General features: G+C 37.1%; 1 protein-coding gene across 1 annotated transcript; it reads left to right on the plus strand.

Moving 5' to 3' along the window:
- The first annotated feature begins 480 nt into the window (after nt 1-480).
- On the plus strand, nt 481-12,564 carry LOC142631494 (actin-interacting protein 1-2-like). Its single transcript, XM_075805664.1, has 6 exons — nt 481-1,068; nt 1,173-1,334; nt 2,256-2,442; nt 3,409-3,831; nt 8,654-9,061; nt 11,665-12,564. Exons 1-6 carry the CDS (start codon nt 677-679, stop codon nt 11,923-11,925), a joined length of 1,833 nt encoding a protein of 610 aa, XP_075661779.1. The 5' UTR covers nt 481-676; the 3' UTR covers nt 11,926-12,564.
- Nucleotides 12,565-17,152: the final 4,588 nt, after the last annotated feature.

Raw genomic sequence — 17,152 nt, forward strand, 5'->3', positions numbered from 1 at the left:
ACACAACAACACTATCGGCCAAGGAAATGGAAAAAAAACACCAAAATTTGCATTCCCCTCAAAATTTACTGAAATTGATCGAAATAGTCAAAACTGACAGAAATTTGATCCAATGAGAAACAGGGTTACCATTCTAGGTTGCATACTACTACGAGAAATTCCAACTATTTTGACTATAATGGAATGGAACGGAACAAAATTCATAACATTGATTTCAACCGCACTCGAACGAGTTGACTTCAAATTAACTTATTTAAAGTAATAATCCTGTTCGAGTATGGTTGAAATGATAGTTAAATAATAATACCATTTTTTATGGTGTTACTTGTCTTTCGTTGGAACCAACCTCCTAATAGTTTTACCTAAAAAAACAAAAAACAAAAAAACAAGAAAAAAAACACCCTCGTAGAATGGTTTGATTGTCCCCAATTGTTTGTAAATTTAACTGATTTTAAGTAGCTTCGCACCTCGACCGCTGACAGCGCCCAACTATCGCTTTTACCATTTCTCCCCCCCACAGCCCACACACACACACACACTCTCTAACCATTCTCCATCATCATTAATTCCTACTTCGTGCACTCCACTCGTCCAAATTATATAACCCAAAACTTTTCAAATTCCTCACTTTCCTTTCTCTTTTTCTCAACCCCAAAAGAAAAAAGGAAAACAAAAAATGTCCCAACTCGCAGAGACTTACGCGTGTGTTCCCACGACGGAGCGCGGCCGAGGAATTCTAATCTCCGGCAACCCCAAATCCAATACCATTACATACACCAATGGCAGATCCATAATTATGATCAACCTCGACAACCCACTCGACGTGTCGGTCTACGCCGAGCACGCTTACCCTGCCACCGTGGCACGCTACTCTCCCAATGGCGAGTGGATCGCCTCCGCTGACGTGTCCGGCACAGTCCGGATCTGGGGGACCCGAAACGAGTTCGTTTTGAAGAAAGAGTTCAAAGTCCTTTCGGGTCGGATCGACGATCTTCAATGGTCACCCGACGGGATGAGAATCGTGGCTTGCGGCGATGGCAAGGGCAAGTCCTTAGTTCGCGCTTTCATGTAAGGCTCTGTTTGGCCAAAGGAAAAAAAAAAAAGTCGTTTTTGTTTTTGCGTTTTTTTTTAATAATTAAAATGAAAATACGACGTCGTTTGCGGTTGTTTAGGTGGGATTCAGGGACGAATGTTGGGGAGTTTGATGGGCATTCAAGAAGAGTGTTAAGCTGTGCGTTTAAGCCGACCAGGCCGTTTCGGATCGTCACGTGTGGAGAGGATTTCCTCGTTAATTTCTACGAAGGACCGCCTTTCAAATTCAAGCTATCTCACAGGTTGGCTCTTCCTTATTTTCTGCTATTATGTTCACGTGTATTTAATGTTTCTTCTTATTAGTGGTTAAAAAGAAACTTTTTTTTTAAAATTTTTTTTAATCAGGTTGAAAAGAAACTTGTGTTGTACTACTTGTATATTTTCCTTGTGAGTTGTTACGGATGTCGCCAAAATTGTTGCATTGTATATTCTAAAAATGGAGTGATAGAATATATGTTTAGGCATTGCACCATATGCAATCTCAACCATTTAAAAAAAAAAAAGTAAAAAGAGTTAAAAGTTACATAGTTAAGTGGTAAAATATATATTTTTTTTTGAGACAGAGGAAAGGTTTGCATCCTGTGCAATACCTATTGGATACGAAGTACTAACCCCTTTTTTTGGGACAAAATTCATGGCAGAGCTTCCATATAGTGCATTAGACGGGGACACTATGCAATTACATGTTAGCATTGTGTCACGTCTAGTGATGTACTAGAGGATTGGACATAAGTCACATCCCAAAATCCAAAGTACACCTTTTAAGTTTGGGTGAATTGTTATTTTCATCCTTAAATTTTAATTTTTGTCATTTCAGTTCCTAAACTAATCTTTTAACATTTCTGTCAAATTGTTCATTCCGCCTGCCCATTGTTGTTAAGCCCAGTAAAATGATGTCATCACATATGTGAATAGTGTCAGTTTTATACCAACTTGACATGAATGTTAAAGTTTTGAGGACTAAAATGACAAAAAATAAACTCTAGGGATGAAATTGACAATTCATCAAAACTTAAAGGGTGTAATTTGGAATCTAGCCTTTTTAAATTTTTTTTTTTCTTTTTCCAAACCTTTTGATTTGTAAATGTGTTAAGAGACGTTGAAACAAAACACATGCATGTTTGAATTTACACTGAAAAAAGCTTTGGTTTGTTGATTTGCAGGGATCATTCAAATTTTGTTAATTGTGTAAGATTTTCTCCAGATGGCAGTAAGTTCATCAGTGTAAGCTCTGATAAGAAAGGTTTAATATATGATGCAAAAACCGCAGAGAAGATGGGAGAGCTATCCTCTGAAGATGGCCACAAGGGCAGCATTTATGCCGTTAGTTGGAGTCCTGATGGCAAACAGGTTAGCGTTGCCTTTTAATTTCCGGCCTTTTTTAAAAACTACTTCTAGTTTATTTTATTTAAATTACACAAAATTTGACCGAAAGTGGATCTATTTGATCGAAAATCATTAACAGATATCAATTGTTTCTTGAACATGATCAATGAGGTTGCAAGAAAAAAAACATCAAATTTTAGTTTGAAAGGGCTTTATTTATTTCTGAAATTAAGCAAGTATGAATTGAGTCAGAATGCAGTTGTAACTGATCCCAATGATAAAAGAATTAGAATATATGTATATATATATATATATATATATATATATATATATATATATATATATATATGAAGTTGAGTTTTGTCTAGGATTTCATCTGGGAAATTTCTGCAAATTGGATAACTCAATCAACAGGGTTGATCAATCCTTGACTGATGTATCCTAGAAATCTGACTTTTGTTTGGAATATTTTGACTGTGGGGGCAGAAACAAACAAACCATTAATTTTGATGATTACAAGGAATGTGTTAAATGTTTCCAATGTTCTTCTATTGTTTTAGAGTAGATGAGGACATTTTCTAAATAGACAATTGACCTATATATATATTGGAATAAGAGAAATCAGTAAAAATGTTCCTCAATGGTCATAGTATTATTTGGTTATTTTTCTGACTTTTTCTTCAAGTAATTCTATAAACTGTAGATTTACCTCAGTCAAGGTGCCAGTTGTCACATATCCATACTGGTGGAAAATTCAACTCTCTAAATTTGAAAATCACGTTAAGAATATTGTAGGAACTTTTCTTTCTTAATTCTTTTTGAAAAGATGGCTTGAAAAAACCTACGAAAATGCCTGCATGCATAAATGTAAATGCTTTATATTCTTACTTCATGCTATGCATCTTTGCTTAAGTTCAACTTTAAACTACTTAAAAGCATATATATTGTGTGATATGATGCACTGAAATTTGCTTTTAAATTTTCTTTTAGGTGCTGACTGCGTCTGCTGACAAGTCGGCAAAGGTATGGGAGATATCTGACGATGGTAATGGGAAGGTGAAGAAAACTTTGGCTAGTCCTGGTTCTGGTGGAGTGGATGACATGCTAGTTGGATGTCTCTGGCAGAATGATCATCTTGTGACAGTATCTCTTGGTGGTACAATTAGCTTATTCTCAGCAACTGATCTTGATAAAGCCCCACTACTATTGTCTGGACACATGAAAAATGTTACATCATTAGCTGTTCTCAAAAGTGACCCGAAAATTATATTGTCTAGTAGCTATGATGGTTTAATAATAAAATGGATTCAAGGTATTGGATATAGTGGCAGACTACAGAGGAAAGAGAATTCTCAAATCAAATGTTTTGCAGCTGTTGAAGAAGAGATTGTAACATCTGGATTTGACAATAAGGTAAGAAACATGCTTACATCTTTTTAATTTTGTAAAGAGAGGTTCCCTGTATTATTATATTCTATGCATACTCTGCTAGTAGTGAACTTATATCTACTAGTTTGATATGGGAACAAAAATAATTGGTGGTTGATTATTAAATAAACAAATGCACCTGCTTTCTCTTACTCCATTTACTTAATACTAAACATGGATTGCAATATGCTAATAAATACTACATTCATGATGCAAATGAGCTTTAGCTCCAATGCCACCACCTCCTCCCTTGTTGGTTCAAAACTCACTTGGTGCATGTTTAAATTACCAATAAGAAATAATATTTAATTTTTTGCCATTTCTCTCTCTCTCTCTCTCTCTCTATTTTTTTTTGATAGGTAAAAATATGTGCATTCAAAAAAACACTACCTTATGCAAAAGACATAAGGCAGAGAGATAAGTACACAGGGAAGAGAAAAAGAAAAAGAAAAAAGAGGAGAAAAAACTAAGAACACATAAGAGAACTAAGAAACGTAGGGAGAGATTCACTTGAGGTGAGTCCCCAAGCCCTAGACCAATCAAACAGAGTGCCACTAAGAGAGGCCAAAAGCTGGTCGTCTGAGCTTTCCATGTCCTCAAACGTCCTCCTATTGCGTTCCCTCCAGAGACACCACATCAAGCATAAAGGAGCTAAATTCCAAATGCTAGACGAATGCTTTCCAAGCCAATTCCACCAACTGAATAGAGTATCCGCAATCGATCTAGGCAAGACCCAGGAAAACCCAAAAGATCTAAGAACCAAACTCCACAGTCTAGAAGCCTTTCCACAATGTAATAACAAATGATCCGCCGTCTCCCCATTACAGCGGCACATGATACACCAATCGACAAAATCCAACCCTCTTCCCCTCAAATTATCCCCTGTAAGGATCCTATTCCAAACAGCAGTCCACACAAAGAAAGAGACACGCCGAGGAGGCTTAACCTTCCAAACCCCTTTCCAAGGGAAGATAATAGGCGCGGAGCTTCTCAACTTATTGTAAAACGAACGAATATCAAAGACCCCGTTCTTTGTCAACTTCCATCGCATACGATCTACATTTTCGGTGTGAGGAAGATTGGAGCCCAATGTTTGAAGAAAATCATCCACTTCACGCATCTCCCAATCATTAGGACTCCGAATAAAACGAACATTCCAGCTTCTCCGCTCCTCAATCCCCAACTGTTCAAGAGAAGAGGCCACCGATGCCTCTTTATTGGATGCAATCCCATACACGCTCGGAAAAGACAACTGAAGAGGAGACTCCCCACACCAATGGTCAGTCCAAAGCTTCACTCTATCCCCCACCCCTACCTCAAAGTAAGTATTCTTGCTGAAATCCTCCCATCCCATTCGGATACTTCTCCACAAGCCACACCCATGCGCCCCTCTACCTAGCTTGGACTTCCATCCCCCCCAATCTTCCCCAAACTTAAGGGCTATGACTCTTCTCCAAAGCCTTGTCTCCTCAATCCCAAACCTCCATAACCACTTCCCTAGTAAAGCTTTATTAAAGGTAGTTAATTTCCTTACCCCTAACCCACCATTTTTCAAAGGTGCACACACCTTATCCCATCCCACCAAATGAAGCTTGGATTCCCCCCACAAGAAATCCCTTTGCAACTTCTCAATTTTATTGGCCACATGCGTAGGGATGGTAAAAAGAGACAGATAATAAGTGGGAAGACTAGACAAAGTGCTTTTAAGCAACGTTAGTCTTCCACCTTTTGACAGATACAACTTCTTCCAACCGGCCAACTTACGCTCAAAATTCTCCAAGATAGGATTCCAAACAAGGGGGACTTGAAGGACGCCCCCAAAGGCATACCAAGATAGGTCATAGGCAAAGATCCAATCCGGCATCCCAAAAGCTCGCTAAGACATGGATATTAGGAACCTCCCCAATAGGAACCATCTCACTTTTCACACATTAACCTTAAGACCGTCACCGCCCGAAAACAAAGAAGAAGCATCCAAATATAAAGAATCTGCTCCTCATCAGCATCGCAAAACAGAATCGTGTCATCCGCAAACAATAGATGCGATACACAAACCCCTCCCCCTCGTCTACCGTGAGCCCTAAAACCTCGAATTAAACCAGCCCCTTCAGCTCTTTGCAGCATCTTACTGAGAACCTCCATCAAAACCAAAAACAACATGGGCGACAGCGGGTCCCCTTGTCTCAACCCCCTCGAACTCCCAAAAAAATCAGCCGGGGTCCCGTTAAACAACACCGAGAATTGGGCTGTAGATATGCAAGTGCGGATCCACCTACACCACTTCACCCCAAATCCCATTCTCCTCAACAAATCAAGAAGAGTCTCCCAATTCACATGATCATACGCCTTCTCAATATCTAATTTGCAGATAACGCCCGGAATCTTACTTTTCACCCTACTATCTACACACTCATTAGCAATGAGAACTGAATCAAGAATCTGTCTACCACCCACAAAACTGTTCTGAGACTCCGATATCAACTGATCCAAAACCTCTTTCATGCGATTTGCCAACACCTTGGCCAAAATCTTGTAGACACTCCCCACCAAACTAATAGGTCTAAAATCTCGAATATTGGAAGCACCATTCTTCTTAGGGATTAAGGCTAGGAACGTTGCATTTAGAGATTTTTCAAACTTACTGTGTTGATAAAACTCTTCAAACACAGCTAGGACATCTCTTTCCACAGTTCCCCAACACGGTGATAAAAAGCCGCAGAGAAACCATCGGGACTGGAGCTTTATCTCCTTCCATCTCTTTGACAACTCGAAGGACCTCCTCCTTTTCAAACCTCCGTTCAAGCCGGTCCCTCTCCAACCCCTCTATCCGAACAAACTCCAATCCTTCCACGAAAGGCCTCCACTCCTCAATCCTCCTTGTACAAATTTTTATAAACCGTACTTGGTCGGCCATCTCGGATTCGTCTTCATAGGTAACCCCATTCACTTCCAACATACTAATATGGTTATACCTTCTCCGAGAATTGGCCATCTTGTGGAAAAATTTGGTATTGTTATCTCCTTCCTTAATACAAAGCATCCTCGATTTCTGTCTCCACGAAATCTCTTCCAAAGAGAGAAGATTCTGAATTTGGGATCTCAACCCAGCCCTCTCACCTAACTCCACTTCAGAAAGACCATGCTCCCCTTCCCTAACGTCCAATAATCCCAAAGCCTCCAACAATTCTTTTTTCCGACGCTCTACATTTCCAAACTCACTCCGGTTCCACTGAATAATATCTGCCTTCAATGCCTTCAGCTTCTTGGCAAGAACAAAGCTGGGGGTACCTGAGACGGAGTATCGATTCCACCAAGAATGAACCCTCTCTTTGAACCCATCCGACTTTAGCCACATGTTTTCGAACCTAAAAGGACTTTTCCCCCTTACAATCCGTCCTGCCTCCACTAAAATGGGGAAGTGATCTGAAATAGGACGAGATAAAATCCGTTGGGTCACATCCGGGTAGTGATCCTCCCAATCGAGGGAAACCAGAGCCCTATCTAACCTAGACATCGAGGGCTGATCCGAACCACTCGACCAAGTAAAACTCCCTCCTTCCAAAGGCAAATCTATCAAGCTAAGCTCCTCAATGAACTCAGAAAAATTCTCCATTGCCGGGGTGAGACGAGAGCCCCCCAACCGTTCACTTGGGAACCTAACAATGTTGAAATCCCCTATGTAACACCATGGGAGCTCCCAAAGTTGCTGAATACCAATCAGTTCATCCCACATATGCCCCCTCTAGTTATTATCATTCGGACCATAAACCCCAGAGCAAGCCCAAATAAAACCGTCCCCCAAGCCCTGCCACCGGATTGAAATGGAAAATTGACCCACTAGAACCTCCAACTTTTCTAAAACCCTCCTATCCCACATCATCAAAATCCCACCAGCTGACTGATCCGCATCCAAAGCCACCCAATCTACATAGAGGCAGCTCCACAAACTGCAGAACAACTGACAATCCATGCCTGCGAGTTTAGTCTCTTGAAGGCAAACAACATCACAATTCCAATCCCGTAATAAATTTCTAACTACCAAACGCTTCCGCGAGTCGTTCAAACCTCGCACATTCCATGACACCATTCTTAGCTTCATTAAAACTAAAAAACTCTCTCTCTCTATGGATAATTTATAACAACGTTTTGTGGGAAGTATTGAATTTTATCTTCGAAATATCTGGTTAAAAACCTTACAAAATAATATTTGTTTTGGTTAAACCTGATTGTAACCTCTTAGATTAAAATTGTATTCCTTCGCTCCTAAATCTGATTTTGCTCTCAAGGCCATTTTATTTAAAAGGCACAGAATTTTGGTGGTGGATGATGAAGGTTAACTTTATATTTCCTTAGTTTGTTATTGTGCACAGTATTTTATCTTCTAAGTTAACTCAATTTGTGTGTGTGTGTGTGTGTGTGTGTGTGTGGTTAATTTCAATTTTTTAAAACTCTTAGGGAGTTATTCTTTTAGTGCTAATGATTAGGAAATGAACTTTAGTATGACACTATCAGCACCATGATGTACTACTAATTTCAGCTGTGGCATTCAATGGGAAATTTAGGTTGCAAATTTAACGTGTTTTCAACTAATCTATTTATGAATTTCAATCCTGGCAATGCATAGATAGGCCTGAATGTACTTTTCTATTATTATTTCATCTTTCTCTCATTCTCCTTCCATATTCTGCTTCATTTGTATTAATTTTGTATAATTTATTCAGAATTGATCTATATATCAAGAAAAATTTTATGGTGTTTTCCTACATAATGCTTCTATTTTTTCTCATTTGTTCTCCCGATTTCCTAGATATGGAGAGTTTCAGTGCATGGGGACCAATGTGGAGATGCAGACTCAGTTGATATTGGCAGTCAACCAAAAGATTTGAACCTTGCCCTCCTCTCTCCCGATCTTGCTTTGGTTTCAACTGATTCCGGAGTTGTCCTGCTCCGTGGTGCAAAGATTGTGTCCACTATTAACCTTGGGTTTACTGTGACAGCATCTGCAATTTCACCTGATGGAACTGAAGTAATTGTCGGTGGGCAGGATGGTAAATTGCACATATATTCTGTCACAGGTGATACAGTCAATGAAGAGGCAGTCCTTGAGAAACATCGGGGTGCTATTAGTGTCATACGTTACTCTCCAGATGTTTCCATGTTTGCATCAGGGGATGTCAATCGAGAGGCTGTTGTTTGGGATCGTGACTCCCGAGAGGTAGTTTGATTACCTTCCTAAAATTCTACGTATGACTTTGCCCTTGTACATGAAAAGCATACATCTAACATTTATACTATTTGGAAAAGTTGTTTTCTTTCTCCAGCTCTGTGTTTGCCAATGTGCTTTTGCTCAAATAGCATTTCCTCCCCTTATAAGGACAAGGTGGAGGGTGATGTCATGGGTTCAAGACCTAGAGAGTGTATATAACTTACCAATAAAAAATAAAGGGTGAATTACAATTTACCCCCTTGTGGTTTGACCTTGTAACAATTTAGTCAACAAACTTTCAATTGCTTCATTTTACCGCCGAAAGTTTGGATTAAATTGAAACTGTTAGGATTCCATCACAATCTTTTTAGTAAGTAAAGCATATGGAAGCAATTATAATTTTTTGAGAGAAATTACACTTTACCCCCCTAAACTATGAGAGTGTACACTGACCTCCCTTAAACTATTATTCTTGTAACACTTTACACCCCATCCCATGGGTAATAGTTTAGGGGGATAAGTGTGCATTCTCATAGTTTAGGGGGGTAAGCGTAAGGGTGGTATGGTTTAGGAGGGTAAAGTGTAATTTTCCCTAATTTTCTGTTTGACTAAATTATATGCAATGCATGTTTCGTTGAAAAGTTAGCTTTAATGGAGGTTTTGCAAAGGAATGCAATCATGCTATGACAGAATCTTGGGGAGGTTCATTTCTTCATCTAATATTTTTGAACACTGCACTATGACCGAATCCTTGCTTTGAAAACTAATGCTTTTATGGTTATTTTTCTTACCATAAGAAAATATTTCTTGCTGCAAATACATGGAAATGGCAGGACTTAATAGTTAAAGCTTACAACTTGGGTTTCTTATGAAATTAAAGCTGTATATTACATGTTGCTATTACTTCTGGCATGGGCTCAAGCTAGTTTTTATTTTTCTTTTTGTGGCAGTTAGACCTAACTATGTGTCATCCTTGAAATTGAATTTACTTCTTTATTAAGGCATCTGCACTTAAAATTGGATATGATAGTATTTCCAGATATTATAAAGTTTTCCAGGGTATAAAGCATAATTTAGGAAGGCCCATTCCCTTGGTTCTGACTTGATGTTTTGTTTCATTTCATATGGGTCTTGATCAAACTGGCTGTTGTGTTTGCATCAGCTAGGTGAAGTTTTGAAGTTGCCACTACACTCTAATTAACTGATAAGGCGACTTTATGTTAGCCTTTTTTTCTATTATTTATTTTTTAATTATAACTTTTAACATGGCACTTCCCCTGCGCACCCCCCCTCTCTCCTCTTCTGATTCCTATACTATTCTTTTAGTATTTAAAGATTCAAGGGCAATGCACGTGACTTACAAAACAACTAGCATTTGGTTTAAACAAGCAAAGTCTGACTGCTATTGCAACGCGGAATTAGACCTTGGTCCTTGATATAGAGTACATTTTTACATGATTTTTCCCATCACCTTTCTTGCAAAGAAGCTTTGGTATTTATGGGAGATGAAATTTGGGGACTAGACAGAACCACAACAAGGACTTCTAATCCAACTGGACTGTGATGACCCTCCTAACCAACCAGGGTCCCCTGCTAAAAAAAGCCCTCAGACCAACCAAGACCACCCAAAGGGGGATGGCCAATGAGGCTCCGATGTTTAAGTTTTTTTTTGATAAGTAAAAAGTTAAATGATAATGCATAAGGCTTGCTGGGCATATCTTGTTTTGTTGAGTGGGGTATTTATAGACATGAGGAGAGGATTTTGGCAGGAAATGGACCTAAGACCTGCTATCTGGTCGTCCTGTCAGGTTGGCTAAGGGGATGTGTATTAGGGCAGCAGCCCCAACCATCCTTAAACTAGGCAGTAGGCTTGCTCGCTAGTTGTCCCCTTAGGTTAGCTGAAGGGATTTGTGTAAAGGTAGCAGTCCCAAGATGCAGACAGATGGAACAAGTCTATGACCATTAATGAGTTAGTCGTCTATTTGGTCACTGTGTTCAGGCCATCCTGTTAGGCCCTTGGAAAGTTGTATATACTTTGCCTGTAGGACCAACCCCCCACAGTATTTTTCTTGATAATTTTGAATCTCATATTTCCTTCATATTGGATAACAGGAAAGAGGAGTGGGGTTTTGGGGGGGGGGGGGGGGGTGCGCTGGTGGTGAACAATAACGACAAAGTATAATTGATGTTTAATGTGGTTTGTTTGGAAGGAATGTAATACATGCATCTTTGGGGATTTTACAAATTGTATTTCCATTTCTGAATTCATACACTCTATTAGATTAAGTTTTTGAACTTCTTGTATCTTTTCTTGATCAGAATGTTCACCATTGTGAACATGATGTTCAGCCTTTTTGAATAAAAGTTCTATTACCTAAAAAAAAAAAAAAAGATGCATAGGGCTTGCAACTGGTATCACTTTCATAATGTGTGCATGTTATGTAAATCTTTACTTGGCTTCAGAATCTCAATAATTTTGTCAGCATTGGGCCCTGTGAACTTTTTTTTATATAATTTGACATATTATTCAAAGTGGCATCAGTATTTTATGTAAATACAACTAAAACGTTTTCTTGGATTTCTTGACCTTTTGACATATGATCTCTTTTCAGGTGAAGCTTAAGAACATGTTGTACCACACTGCTCGCATAAACTGCCTTGCTTGGTCTCCTGATAGCAGCATGATTGCTACTGGATCACTCGACACATGTGTAATCATATATGAAGTTGACAAGCCAGCATCTAGCCGTTTGACAATAAAGGGTGCTCACCTGGGTGGGGTCTATGGATTAGCTTTCACTGATCAGTACAGTGTTGTGAGCTCTGGTGAGGATGCTTGTGTTCGTGTTTGGAAGTTAACCCCACAATCATAATGATATATGGAGGCTATCAAGGTCAAAAACAAGAATTTTGCTATGAACTGGGTTTTGTTTGTTATGGGTTTGGCTTGCAATGAGGGAGAACAGAATAATACTCTCTTGGCTAGGAATTTGGGAGCATCAATAGGGCATAGTGGACCTTTTGATTTTCTGATTTGTCGCGATTGGTCAAGGGCAATGACCTAGCTACTTGGAGTTCTTAGTGTTTTTGTCGCTAGCGATGAAAGGTAGGTGATTCTGTATAGTGCATTTTGGACATAAATCATCAGTCTAAAGGTCTCAACCAATTGCTTAGTCATTGATTTACGGTGTCTCAATGTTGAAGGTGATCCCATCTTGATAATGGGAATTGATTTGTTGGAAGTTCTGGATACCAAACTGAATTTCTGCATATCTTTTACCATCTGCTTGGGGTTTCTTGTAAGAGATTTTTGTGCCTGTTTCTTTTGCATGGTGTGATTTTTATTTAGTTATTTATTTTGGTGGTAATGGTACCAAGGGGAAAAGTTGGATTTGAATTAGTGTTCTCTTTTTTCCTTTTTTGTGGGCCTCTGAAAGTGATAGAAAGGCCACTGGTGTAATGTAATGTTGTGTAGTTTTTCAATCTTATAATTATTGCTTATTTTTTGTTTAGAATTATTTGCGAAACCTAATTTGCTTGTCTCAGCTCTGTCAAACTTTTTGTTTAGAATTTTTTGTAGTTTTTCAATCTTATAATGAGTGCAAGGAAAATGTTGCACTTGATAAGCTTAAGCGTTCTAGGATTTTGGTGGGTGGATGGTGGAACTGGATTTAATGTACAATAGAAAGCGAATTAATCAAGAAAATCATGATAAATTATAATAATTAGTTTTGGGTTAGGGATGTCTTATGCGTTGAAGCACCATAGCATAGAAAGTGAACGAAGTTACACGGCATCCAAGCACAACCCATCGGCTTTTAAAAAAAAAATAGATTATAAATTCTTTAAATTATAGCGATAATATGTAAGAGAGAGAGGATTCAAACTTTGATTCTCTTAATTAAAGAGAATAGTGTTGGGGGAGATAAACACCTTGGAAAGCTTACTTGAGTAATTAATTTAACATATAGAAACACATTTTAATTTAAAAGACTTAAGTCCAATGAATATATGCTTAATTATGTTATATTAACTACTCGTTATTTTCATCATTATTCAATGTGAGACTTTACTCACACGTGTATACTGAACAATCTCCCCCTCACGTGCGAGTTTCTACCTCTCCGTGGGCTTCTCAGCCTCTCTGTGAGCCATGAACAAGTCTTACTTACTCACTCCCTTTTGTCTTATTGATTGTTTTTTTCTTCATCAACACGTCATCCATGAGTCTCTCATATGTCATCTATGGGAATCATGTGTCAACTCTACACGCACATCCATGGGAACCCTACACCTCCATGTCCATAGGAACCTCAAGCCACACTGCTATTAAGCACCATTACCAACATTCCTTTGTTGGGCTTTTTCTCCAGGATCTTTGTTTGTGGGTCATTTAGGTTTGCTCTATTCCCATTGGGTAAAAATCAAGAACATCAGAGTCCATGGTGGTGGCACACCACCATGGGCTCTGATACCACTTGATTGGTGAGGAGATAAATACCTTGAGGAGTTTCCTTGAGTAATCTATATTTATAATAATAAGTAAAGCTGAGAGAAAATTCAATTAGATTTCAAATTGGAATTTAATTAGAGTCTCATTTTGCGCCACGTGTCTTATCTAATATAAGTTTTTAAATTTTTGTACTAGGTGAGTTAATTCAATGTAAAATTAAATTTCAATTAAAGTTAAATTTTGTGACATGTGTCCCATTTAATCTAAGGTTTTTAATTTTTGTGCCAAATGAGTTAATTTCGTAAAAAAAAAAAAAACAAAGAGTCCAATATAAGTAAACTATAAAAAACATAATTTTTGAACGATGTTATATTTATGAGCCTTTCTTTTTTATAGAACTACAATTCAAGTTTATAAGTCATTTATATATATATATATATATATATATATATATATATATATATGTGTGTGTGTCCCATCTAATTAAAAAATTTTAATTTTTGTGTCAACTGAGTTAGTTTAGTTAATTTTTTAATATCCATTCAAGTGAGTTATTGTGTACAAAAACCAAAGAGTCTAGAATTAATGAACATAAAAATATTTAAAAAATGGAAAATTTACATTTTCTACCTAATAACATTCTTACAAGACTTTTTAAAGAGTTAAAAAAAAATAAATATAAGAATGACTATTAATAATATTTAAATTATATATGTAAGAATTATACTATGCATTTTAATATGTATCTTTTAAGTATATTTATGTATATGCATGGGGTTACAAGCTAGTTAATATAATATATAGAAACACACTTTAACCAAAAAGGCTTTAATCCAATGAATATGTGCTCAATTATGTTACATTAATTACTCGTTTTTCATATCATTATTTAATATAAAACTTCACTCATACGTGTATACTCAACAAAATATTACATGACTGGATTTCAATACTCTTGCTATAGAATAACACAACGTTTTGTGCTTTTACCAAGTCCGAATTGTTCATACACAATAATGAGTTCTTTGAAAATGATTTAACTGTTTTCTGTAGCTACTTCAAGGGTTGGCAGAATGGCATTAGAATTTAATATGCAATTTATATTGCAGAGCAGGATTAAACATCAATCATCGATGATACTGCGTTGCATGGATGGGGGTTGGGCCTTGGGCTTGGGAGCCAACTGTACAGGAGCCAATCCAATAAGATTGCGTGAAGTGCAGAGGCAATTTTCCTCTATCAATCGAAATGATATTTCCAAAAATTTTCTTTCTAAATTAATGATACAATTTCATGGATACCTATTAATATATATAGATTTCATCCTAACCGTTGCCATCAACTTCCTCTATTAGTTTTTAGGCTAAAATACAACTACACTCCTAGTTTGGGGTTTTTAGATTTTAAAATTTGAATTTTACCCCTTAAAATTAATTTTGTTTGCATCGTAGTGGCCCTTCTATTCATATTTTCCATTGAATGCCACATAAACTTGGCACACGTAATTAATTTATCCAATAGAGTGATGTCATGACATAATGAAAATGGTGCGGCATCATTTTATTAATTGTACTCCCAAAAATATTATAACTTATGAAGAGGGCTTACCTGCAGCGAAGACAACTTCAATTGTGCTACTCATCAGGCTGCCAACAAACATACCTAGACGCCCCTTAATCCCAACTAATTAAAACTATCTGTTTCATTTAGCTCTCTTTACAACCATGGATAATATTCTTATCAGTACAAGGAAGTCCTAGTATGACATGCCCGTCAGTCATCTAGAACCCTCGTTTTCTAAGGGTGTGACTATAAGTTTTAGTCCACCTTCCAGTCTACGGCAATTTTCCTCCTACCAAATACACGCCCTGGGTAGATGGCTAAATATAGTTCTACCTGTCAGCCATAGCCATATAGAGCACAAACAAATATATATATTATCGAGAGACTGGCTGGGATTGTCGACACTACATTTCAAGAAATAGTCTATTCTAGTTAGTAGAAGTAGCTTAGTTACGACTTTTTTTTTCTTTTTCTTTTTTAAGTGGTATCCTAGCCTTTTGACGGATTATTTCACCACTTGTCCATGAAACATTCAAAATCTGGTAGACTTTTAGTGTGATGAATGGAACTTGAGAATCTTATATAGTGTTTACGTGATTGTTTGCACTTAATTATGAGACTACAAATGCAATAATAAAAGTCTAATTGGGGTAATTAATGAATGAAATTCAGTATTGATGGCGTGCATGTGGTGGTACCGGTTGCTTCATGTAACACCAACGTAATTGCGATATTGCAGGCATCCAGGCACGCTTTAGGGCTTACTCAAGCCCCATAACATACTGGCCCATTCCATCCATCTCAAGCTATATGTAGATTTCTCTGCAATAAGATTTAAGTAAATTTTTTATACGAAGTATGTTAGGTTCTCTTGCTTAGAGAAGTAGATCAAATACAGAGTTTAGTTTACAATCTCATAATTCTCTTTTAATAGATCATACTATAAAAACATTAATGTACATAATTTTCCTTCAAACTTTTTTTTTTTAAAATTCTTCAACTTATGACATGACTGACTTAACAAGCATCCATATGTACTTTTAATTGTTAAAGTGACCAAGTGAGTGTGTGTTCGAAATACTTGATCTTTTGCTGTAAGTCACACATTCTTTAGGAGCATGCTCTTATATGTGTTTATAAACTATTTCTGACTTCTATTGATATTCTTTGATATGGGGCTTAGCTAGGTTGGGCATAGACCTTATCTAAATCACAAACCTGCCCATTTTATCTTGTATGTATGAATTCGGATCTGTTTTACTTTTACCCTTTTTATTCGGACAAACTTGTTTTCTAGTAAAAGTGTTCCTACATTCACTAAAATATTTCCACAATTAATCACATGACCTATTTAATAGTCATGTAACTTGTTTAATTGATGTAATGAGTCATGTAATTAATATACATAGATTATCTTACAAAATGCCACATAATAGGTTAGAGGAAATTTCTCAAACCTAATTTGGAGGACAACTTTTTCCAATACTAATTTATATCAAAATTTCTTTAGACTTCGTTAGATTTAATCGTTGATCCTAATTTGATTCGAACATTATGACAAAATTACTAATTTCGGTCAAACATTAAAACTTGTAAGAGATTAAGTTTTATAAGATTCATATATCTAATTAGGGCGAAAATGGGCAAATGCCCATTTTGCACAAAAAAATGGGCAAATGCCCCATTTCCTAAACTAATTAGGAAAATTCTCCTTTTTTGTAACTCGATTTTCTAAAAATCGAGTTTCAATGTAAAACTCGATTTGTGGACAATAGAGTTATAGGGCAATCAAACTTTAAAAAAAAAAATTACATGGAACTCGAGTTCCATAAAAAATGCCACTATAGGCCTCCATGAAACGCAACTATTGGTAAAACTTAAAAAAAAAAAAAAAAAAAAAAAATTGCATGGAACTCGAGTTCATTGAACTTGAGTTCCATAAAAAAACGCCACTATAAGTGTTTAAAAAGCCACTATAGGGCTTCCTAATGGAGTGATCATACTTAAGAAAAAACTTGCATGTTTTAAAATGCTACTATAGGATTTTAAAACGCCATTATAGGGCTTGAAAACGCTACTATAGG

This window comes from Castanea sativa, chromosome 4 (assembly GCF_040712315.1).
Source record: "Castanea sativa cultivar Marrone di Chiusa Pesio chromosome 4, ASM4071231v1".
Lineage (NCBI taxonomy): Eukaryota > Viridiplantae > Streptophyta > Magnoliopsida > Fagales > Fagaceae > Castanea > Castanea sativa.